General features: G+C 40.6%; 1 protein-coding gene across 1 annotated transcript; it reads left to right on the top strand.

The window, feature by feature from the left end:
* LOC149046654 (uncharacterized) lies at window positions 1-1,604 on the top strand. The gene is made up of 2 exons (XM_089204484.1): window positions 1-448; window positions 856-1,604. Exons 1-2 carry the CDS (start codon window positions 121-123, stop codon window positions 1,599-1,601), a joined length of 1,074 nt encoding a protein of 357 aa, XP_089060610.1. The 5' UTR covers window positions 1-120; the 3' UTR covers window positions 1,602-1,604.
* Window positions 1,605-10,127: the final 8,523 nt, after the last annotated feature.

The raw sequence follows: 10,127 nt of genomic DNA, 5'->3' as shown, positions 1-10,127 counted from the left end.
CGTCTGGTTTCAATTTGCATCTGATTGGTCGAGAGCTTTGCGCTCATGATGTAAACCAATCATATTCCGGATCATTCCCGACATATAGTCCAAAACTGCACCTGCTCTGTATCCGAGCGTATGCAGTCGTTGACCACAGTGACCATGAATCCAACTCGAGAGCGCCTCTTTCCACCGTTATACAATAATGTCGAAAAAAGGCAGGAGTTTCAAACAAACTCGCGCCCCCCTCGTTCAGGATTCAAAGGCGATACTTTCGCTGCCAGCAGCCATTGTGCAACACATGCAGCAGTTAACGAACAAAAATACCGTGCAGATCTTGTAGAAGGAAATAGAGATTTACAATTGCACTTGGTACCAAACCAACGTTTCTCCCGAAGGCATGGGTCGCTAATCTCAGATTGTTCTCACCGCAGAGAACAAATGTTCCTGAGTGATCAGAAAGGAGGTAAGGTGCATTTTTATCGTACTAAAAGATTGCTTGTTATCTTCGAGAGTAACGAATTGCAAAGTTCTTTGCACGATATTAACAGCGGTGAACTTTGCTTCCCATTGCATAATCTGCCAGATGCTAAAATGAGGGCAGGCAACTTTTAGGCTACTGAATTTTACGGAATACCCTGTAAAGAAATAAGCCACAATGAAACGAGGGCAAAACTACTTCACCACAAAGATATTCCACTAAAGGCAGATAAAGATTTTCTGTTATTCGCGACACCAAACCGACGCGTCCCCTAACCGCAACTATAAAAAACTTCGCATTTTCATAAACAAATGGAAAGAAATATGTACTGTGTTCACAAATGTAATGTAGCACAATTTTCACGTCATCAAACAATCCCGTTGCCCTTACAGAGACCGAAGATTTGGACAATTATTTACACCATGCTGACTGCCGTGGAAATTACTTATCGTTACCTCATTGGCATGACTCGGCTGGAATAAGAACAAGTAATTCTAAAGCTACCAATCCTTCTAAACCAATTTGCAAAGAAATAAAACAACTGCAAATGAACGAGAGAAGAGTGGGCCGCAACCATATTTGGCCGGTGAAAGCAATGACTGCTCAGGGATACTGTTCCTGTCTTCAAGAGTGCTATCAACCCGTTCCCGAGTTGCAAACAGACATACGAGTCGGACAGCAGACACAAACAGGCCTGCCGACAAAAAGAGGGCAGGGTTCTACCGTCGGTGCCGCAACGCCTATTCCCTCTGCACAGAAGTATACCCTAAACACAGCTTCTCCTGCCAATGCCAGCACTTCACGATGGATCAGCAACCAAATGATCCCTTCGCCAGGATGCTCACGACAGAGCCTTCAGCATTATGAAGCAGACCTATTAAGGGGAAGGGAATGGAACAACCGTGCTGCTACTGTTAGACTGCCTCCAATACAGAACAGCACAAGAGGCAGGTCATTCCACCCTAGCCAGTGCGAAACTAAACAGCGTCGTCACGGTCAACATATTCAAGCTACGCTCCTTGAGGAAATGGGAGAAGTAAGAGACCACCCAAGGAGCAGAGGAAATGGTAGGTGCCTAGAAAGTGACACTTCTCGTCGAAACCTGATATTTTGTAGAGTGTGGCATAAACGTTTCTAGGCTCGTCAGAGTCAGGATTGAACTTCCATTACGATAGATGTATAAAGTGTACAAAAATTATAAAGTAAATTATTACGCCATAAAAATACCATTTTACCATATTAGGGCCTGGAACGTGCAAAATATACCATCGAATGACATCTTAGAGTAGTAAAAAGTAGAGGCAGCGGTGAGAAGAGTTGGAGGTATTGAACCTTCCAAAGGCTTTTCTTTTTAAGCAACGAACCTTTAAGAATTAAATTTCAGGCCATTTCATTGTTCATTATTACACTTTCTCATGGTTTCATTTTGGTTCTTTCTCGTCTTTCGTGCACGCATGATGTGATCAGAACAATCCTCAGTCGTGAAACCACAGAATGCTTGTACATTTGCCTTGCTCCAATGAGGTTCCAAATAAGATGATGCAACTCGCAAGATATCCGCCTGTAGCCTGGGTTAAACCATCGAATATTCATGTCTACTGTCAATTAAATACTGTTATCATAACCAGTTAGCTGTTTGTATTGTATTTATAGTTGGTACCTAGTTTAGTTAAATAAATAGTAATTGTTGTTTTCTGTTAGTGCAGTGAGCAACGTTTTTCCTGTAACAAAATATGGTCGTTGTTAGAAACGTTGGCCCAACAGGTAACAGTTAAACTGTAGTAAGAGTAAAAGTGAATAAAGTATATAACACTGTTTTATCAAACATATCTAAGCGTTTTATTTGCTTTGAACATAGCACTAAGAGGATGTCTAACTACGACTGACTAACTTAGTTTTTAATGCCAGACTAAAATAGCGTAGTCTAGCGGTTATCGACCAAAATTGTTCAAATTAATGATAAAAGCATGAAACTTTGGCAACTAAAGTAACGGAAGAGAATGTCAAATCAACCAAAGACATAAGCTTTATGTTTCTATGGTAAAAAAGTTTTACCAATCGTGATTCAGAAAATAACATAAACAGGTACATTTTAACGTTTAACCACAGAGCACCCAAACATTATGATAAATATTATAGAGGATAGTCAGGTAATGGCGTAAGATGAATACAAATGGACAGAAAATGACTTGGTTGTTATGTTTGAAGGCTTTTGTCGCAAATTTCCCCAAGCAATCTTGTTAAAGAGGTTTTTTATTCTTAGCCTCGTTTTCATGTTAGCGAATTTCTGACATGCGTGGTTCTCGTCACCAAAAGTTAATTTGGATTGGCCCTACATCAGAAAATGTTAGTCTTCGGGTCATAAGCTTTGTGGCAAAGTTTCATGCTTTTATCATTAATTTGAACAATTCAGTGTTTATTGGTCGATAACAGCTGGATTAGCAGGCTTGTCTAATCACGAAACCAATAATATGCAAGATGAATGACTTTTGTTAGCTGGTGAGCGGTATGGATTTAGATTTCATTCAGAGAAACTTTAGTGTCTCTTCGGGATTTAGTTCCAACATTAGAATATGCCTCTCAGTTTATTCTTATTATAATGCTGATTAAGCAATACTCAAGCAGTCAATTTTCATTCTAAACACCGTCAAATAGCAACCGTATCCAAACTAAATTACAATTTCGCATCAATCTGATTAATCAAAGAAAATTATCATCGGAAGTCGAAATATGTACTTATTGACTGAGCGGGAGGGTCGGATGGGAAAAATTTGGCTCGAGATGCCGTACGGACAAAGCAGCGAGGTCTGCTTTCATGGATGAAAGGAATGATTTTCTTGTCGGCTCGATCAAACTCAGTCATTAATTAAGCATTTTAAGATATGATCAGCTAGTCTTTAAAATTTAAAATTTTCTTTGAGAGATTTCACCCAAGCGAATTGAGGAAAATCAAACAAAAAAAGTAAAATTACCTTTGGCGAGCGCCTCCCCTAGTGGAGCCTTAGCTAAATACTATCATTTTGATAGTATTTATTACAGCAAACGATAGTCCGAACCTTGCTCATTGCCTTTTTGATGGCTTTAAGTGACTTTGAAAAGCTAAAACATAAAATTTTTTTAGAAAAACATTACACTGGCGCGCGCGCCAACATTGAGTAAAATGCCTATAGAGCCTACTTAAGTAGGACGCAACAGATTAGTGCACACGGGACAACCACAAAAAAAAGATTACACAATGTTCTCCTTTATTTTTTTTCAAGTCAAATAATCGGAATAGTCTTATGATAATGATTGTTATGTAATATGCCTCATACGTCTGAGAACGTGAGTAACAACTGAGAACGTGAGTAACGTCTGGTTACAATTTGCATTGATTGTTTGAGAGCATAATGGCGGTCACGTTTTGCTGTAGCTCCAAGGTTCAAAGAGGTTTTCTACTTTTAGGCTTGGTTTTAACACATCTAAATGTCATCCATAATGCAGCTAAGTATCCTCTTCATCAGTACACTACCTTGATTGTACCAGAAACACTAAGTACTGCAATTGAGGGCGTTATTTGTCTTCGGACTCCTGCCGGCGACAACAACTTCAAGCCCGCGACTTCTGGCGGTTTTTGTAAACGCAAGGGTTCCTGGAGTTCATGCAGAGTTTTGTACTATGCAAACTCTGTGGCTACTACACAGATACTTTTACTTTCTGGTGATGTAGAGCTAAATCCTGGATGGCGAGGCATATCTACGGAAGGTGAAGATTATTTACTCAACTTTGCGAGTGAAATCAACCGTGGCTCAAATAATTTCAGTATAGCACAATTGAATGTTCGAAGCTTGAGGAATAAGATGGATGAAATCAAGCTATTACTTAAAGTGTGTCGTTTCGACATTTTAGCAATTACCGAAACATTTCTAGACGCGAGAATATCGAACAAGCAACTACATGTGGATAACTATAAGATTGTTAGAAGGGACAGAAATACGGGACAGGATGGAGGTGGCTGCTTGATTTACATTGCGAGCCATATTTGTTATTCAAGGCTCAAATCCCTAGAGCCCCCTGATGTTGAATTAATCTGGATCAAAATTATGCATAATTCGTCTGCGTTGATATTAGGAAATTGTTATCGACCTCCTTCTGACTTCCAGTTCTACGAACGATTTTGTGATTGTCTGGAGAAAATGTGGCTTAGGCACAGGAATGTGGTGCTTGTCGGTGATTTTAACTCGGACTATTTTCGTAGCTACAAGGGTGTTACATCATACGCCGGTAGAAGATTACAAGATATACTCCAGCAATTCAGCTATAGCGTAATGAACGATAGGAGCCAGCCAACAAGAGTTACAAGTGAGACAAAAACACTGATTGACTTGGTTATTACCAGCAAGCCGGAGATTATCAAAGGAACTATTAAAACAACTGAGTTGGGAATCTCAGATCATAAGCTGGTTCTTGCTACAATATGGTCCAAAATAAAAAGGCCGCCTCCAAAGATAGTCAGGGCCCGCACCTTCAAAAGATTTGATCAAGCTACTTTTGTGAAGGATATCGAGAGTGCCCCGTGGTCAGTATGTTCAGTGTTTAACGATCCAGACGATTGCTATTGGGCGTGGTTACGCATATTCAAAGATATCTGTCAGGTGCATGCGCCTTACAGGGAAGTTAAAATTAGGAGCGTCTCGGTACCTTGGATAACACCGCAAATACGGCACTTGATGAATAAACGTTTCAAAATGCTTAAAATGGCACAACGTCTGGGTGATCCAGACCTGTGGGCTGAGTATTCGGAGTTGCGGAATAGAGTGACACGGGAAGTGAGGCTTTCTAAGAGCAGATACTATTTGGAACTGTTCAATGAAGTGAAGGATTGTAAATCCTACTGGAGACTGGTAAAAAATGCGACAAACGGCAAATCGATTACCCCGATATTAGGGATCAGGAATGCGGATGGAAAAGTTGTCACCTCCGATCTGGACAAAGCGAACATACTTAATGAACATTTCTCAACTATAGGCGAAAAACTGGCCAACGAATTGCCGAATACCAACTCGACACAAAGTAACGTTCATGTATCTACCGTCGCGCCTTGTGTTATGAACATAAATTTATCGCAGGAGGTTATTGTTAGTTCGATGGCTAAGTTGAGAGCCGATAAAGCCTCTGGGCACGACAGAGTTGCTCCAAAACTTTTAAAGTTTGCCGGTGACTCAATTATTCCATCTTTATTGTCTGTTTTTCAAATAAGCGCCACCTGCAACAGTGTACCGGCTACTTGGAAGGCTGCAAACATCTCAGCTCTCTACAAAAGTGACGATGAAACCGTTAAGCAAAATTACAGGCCTATCTCGCTATTAAGTGTACCAGGAAAACTGATGGAGTCTATGGTGGCGTCAACTATTACCACGCATGTCACTGAACAAGGACTTGGGAACCCTCACCAGTGGGCGTATAAAAAAGGTCATTCCACCGAGCTGTTGTTAGTGAAAATAACGGATGACTGGAGACAAGCGATCGACAAGAAACATGTTGTAGGCGTGGTTTTTGTAGACTTTCGTAAGGCGTTTGACGCAATTCCCCACTCCATTCTGCTCCGAAAACTTCAAAGTCTTGGTGTAGCTGGGGACTTGTGGTGTTGGATAAGAGATTACCTCTCTGGAAGAACACAAGTAACGACGATTAATGGGTGTCAATCTCAAGCTATGCCAGTTACTTTTGGTGTACCTCAAGGGTCGGTGCTGGGCCCTACCCTGTTTTCCATCTTCTGTAATGATCTGCCCAATATTACTGAGGGAATAGATGGTGACCCACAGCTTCACATGTACGCAGACGATACCACCGTCTATGTCTCAGCTCCGACCTATGATCTGGTGGCCTCCAAGTTGAATGAAGTACTAGCAAGGCTATATACATGGTGTTGCGAGAACTGTCTCACTCCACATCCCACCAAGACGGAATGTATATTGCTTGGTGGACGCGGAAAATTTACTGGGCCAAAACAAGCTATTAAGATGGGTGATTATGTTGTCGGGGAGGTTGTTTCTGCAAGATGCCTAGGTGTTCAGATAGATAATGCTCTTAAATGGGATCATCATGTACCGGAATTAGCTAAGTCATATACGCAGAAGTTGAATTTACTTAAATCCTTGTATTTCCTTCCTATACAGGCAAGAATTGATTTCTATTTTAAGGTTATTCTGCCGTCTGTGACATATGGTATGTTAGTTTGGGGCTCTTGTGGTCGAGTATTTTTCTCAAGCTTAGAATCTATACATGTTAGAGCGGCGAAAATAATATTTAACTTGGATTGGTGTACTCCAAGCAAGGAGGTTCTTGCCACAGTAAAATGGAATACCTTAGAGATTATGTATGAGAAACGATTACTAATCTTAGCGCATCAGGCTTATTATAATCTTTTGCCACGTCCTATGAGCCGTCACTTTGAAAAGTATGTAAGTAGCTACGACTTCAGGAGGAAAATGACATTTAAGTTACCTAGACCTAAGACCGATATGGTCAAGAAATCATGCTCATACAAGTCAATTACTCGGTGGAACGCTCTGGAAAATCAAATGAGATCAATTCAAGACGTTGACGCTTTTAAAAAGTCACTCAAGTGTATTTTTAAGCCACGCATGTTATAATGATGTACTATGTAGAATTTTTATTGTTGAAAATATGTAGAAATCTTACATTAGTCTTCTTATAATTAGTTAGGAATTTAGTTTTATTGGATTTAGTTAGGAATTTAGTTTTATTGTCCGTACACGACCACATCAGCTTTTGCTGAATTTTTTATCGTGTTTAAATAAATGCTGTTGTTGTTGCATCTGATTGGTCGAGAGCTTTGCGATTATGACGATGTAAACCAATGATATCCCGAATCATTTTCGACATACAGTCCAAATTTGCATGTGTCAAGATTCAAAAGTGGTATTTCTTTGTATCCGATTGTATGCGGTCGTTCACTACACTGACCATGAACCCACTTCAAGAACGCCTCTTCCCACCGTTATGCAATAATGTCGAAAAAAGGCAGGAAATTTAAACAAACTCGCGCCCCCCTCATTGAAGATTCAAAGGCGATACTTTCGCTTCCAGCAGCCATTGTGCAACACATGCAACAGTTAATGAACAACAAAACCGTGCAGAACTTCTAGAAGGACATAGAGATTTGCAATTGTACTCGGTAACGAACCAGCGTTTTTCTCGACGGCATGGGTCGCCAATCTCAGATTGTTCTCAACGTGGAGAACAAAAGTTCCCGAGTGGCCAGAAAAGAGGTAAGGTGCATTTTTATCGTACTAAAAGAATGCTTGCTATCTTCGAGAGTAACGAATTGCAGAGTTCTGCGCACGATACTGACTGCGGTAAACGTTGCTTCCTATAGCATAATCTGCTAGACGCTAAAATCACGGCCGGCAATTTTCGGACTGCTGAATTTTATAGAATGACTTGTGAAGAAATAAGTCACAATCAAAGGAGGGAAAAATAACTCCGCAAAGATATTCCATCAAAGGCAGATAAAGATTTTCTGTTAAACGCGACACCAAACCGACGCTTCCCCTAACCGCACATATCAAAAACTTCGTATTTTCATAAACAAATGGCAAGGAATATATGTACTGTGTTCACAAATGAAATAAAGCACAATTTTTACGTCATCAAACAATTCCGTTGCCCTTTACAGAGACCGAAGATTTGGACAATTATTTACACTATGCTGACTACCCTGGAAAGTACTTATTGTTTACTCATTGGCATGACTCGACCGAAATAAGGACAAGTAATTCTAAAGCTACCAACCCTTCTAAAACAAATTGCGAAGAAATTAAAAAAAAACCGCAATTGAACGAGAGAAGATTGCGTCGTAACGACATTTCGTCGGTGAAAGCAATGACTGATCAAGAATACTGTTCCTGCCTATGAGGATGCTATCAACCAGCTCCCGAGTTGCAAACAGATATGCGAAACTTCCTTCCATGCTGTCAGTTTCATGCAAGAAACAGAGGAAGGATCCGAAAATGCCAAGGTGGAAGATCGTTCATACACGGACAGCAGACACAAACAGGCCTGCCGACACAAAGAGGGCAGTGGTCTACCGTCGGTGCCGCAACGCTTATTCCCTCTACACAGAAGTATACCCTAAACACAGCTTCCCGTGCCAATGCCAACACTTCTCGGTGGATCAGCAACCAAATGATCCCTTCGCCAGGATGCTCACGACAGAGTCTTCAACATTATGAAGCAGACCTGCCGAGGAGCAGGGAATGGAACATATGTGCTGCCACTTTTAGACTGCCTCCAATACAGAACAGCACCAGAGGCAGGTCATTCTACCCTAGCCACTGCGAAACTAGTCAGCATCGCCACGGTCAGCATATTCCTGCCACGCTCCCTGAGGAAATGGGAGAAGTAAGATACTCTGACCACCCAAGGAGCAGAAGAAATGGTAGATGCCTAGAAAGCGACACTTCTCGTCGAAACCTGATATTTTATAGAGTGTTATATAAACGTTTCTAAGCACGACAAAATCAGAATCGAACTTTAATTATGATAAATGTACAAAGTGTACAAAAACTATCATTACTATTAATAAAATTATTACTACAAAAAAATACCATTTTGCCATAAAGGGCCTGAAATGTGCAAAATATGCCACGGAATGACATCTTAAAAGAGGAAAAATTACAGACAGCGATGAGAAAAATTGGTGGCACTGAACGACTCAAAGGCTTCGCTTCATAAGCAACGAACCTTTAAGAATTTCAGATTATTCAATTGTTCATTATTACACTTTATCGTGGTTTCGTTTGTGTTGTTTTTTGTCTTTCGTGCACGCCTTATGTAATCGATACGAACCTCAGACACGAAACTATAGAATTCTCGTATATTTTCCTTGCCCCAATGGTGTTCCAAATAAGGTTACGCAACTCGCAAGATATTCGCCCGTAGCCTGGGTTAAACCATCGTATATGTATTTATTTATGTTTACCGCAAAAGAAAGATACTCTTATCATAACCAGTTAGCTGTTTGTATTGTATTTAAAGTTGGTATTTGGTTTAGTTAAATAAATAGTAATTGTAGTCTTCTGTTAGTGCAATGAACAAAGTTTTTTTATGTTAAAAAGCATGGTTGTTGTTAGAAACGTAAGCCTAACAGGTAACAGTGAAACTTTTCTGAAGAATAAAGAAGAATAAAATATATAACACTGTTTAAAAAAATCAATCGTCCTTGCTCTTGTACGACAACGAATCCGTTTTAAATTTTTTTTAGCTGATTCTTCTAAATTATCTTATGTTAATGAAATCCTTTACTCCTCTTGTCACTAGGAGCCCACTCTAGGGTTCAGTGATTGAAAAGAAGTGCTATAGTAAACAGCGTGGAGGCTTGGGCAGGTCGTGTGACCCGACCCGACCCGACCCGACCCGACCCGACCCGACCCGACCCGACCCGACCCGACCCGACCCGACCCGACCCGACTCAGATCTCCTCACATTAGATCCTCGTGCACCAAGCTACTGAGATCTCGTTAGTGAGTTAAGCTAGTGCGTATACAAAGTACATATCAGACGTACGTTCTACATTTTATGGAAGGACATAGGTCAGCTATGTGGAAAGACTAGAAAGCGTCACGTGTGTGTTAAAAAATGAGTGTTTTCCTTTTGTTTT

The sequence above is a fragment of the Pocillopora damicornis genome, chromosome 4 (assembly GCF_964200805.1).
Source record: "Pocillopora damicornis chromosome 4, jaPocDami1.2, whole genome shotgun sequence".
In the NCBI taxonomy this organism is placed as follows: domain Eukaryota; kingdom Metazoa; phylum Cnidaria; class Anthozoa; order Scleractinia; family Pocilloporidae; genus Pocillopora; species Pocillopora damicornis.
This window is presented reverse-complemented; position numbering and strand designations above follow the sequence as displayed.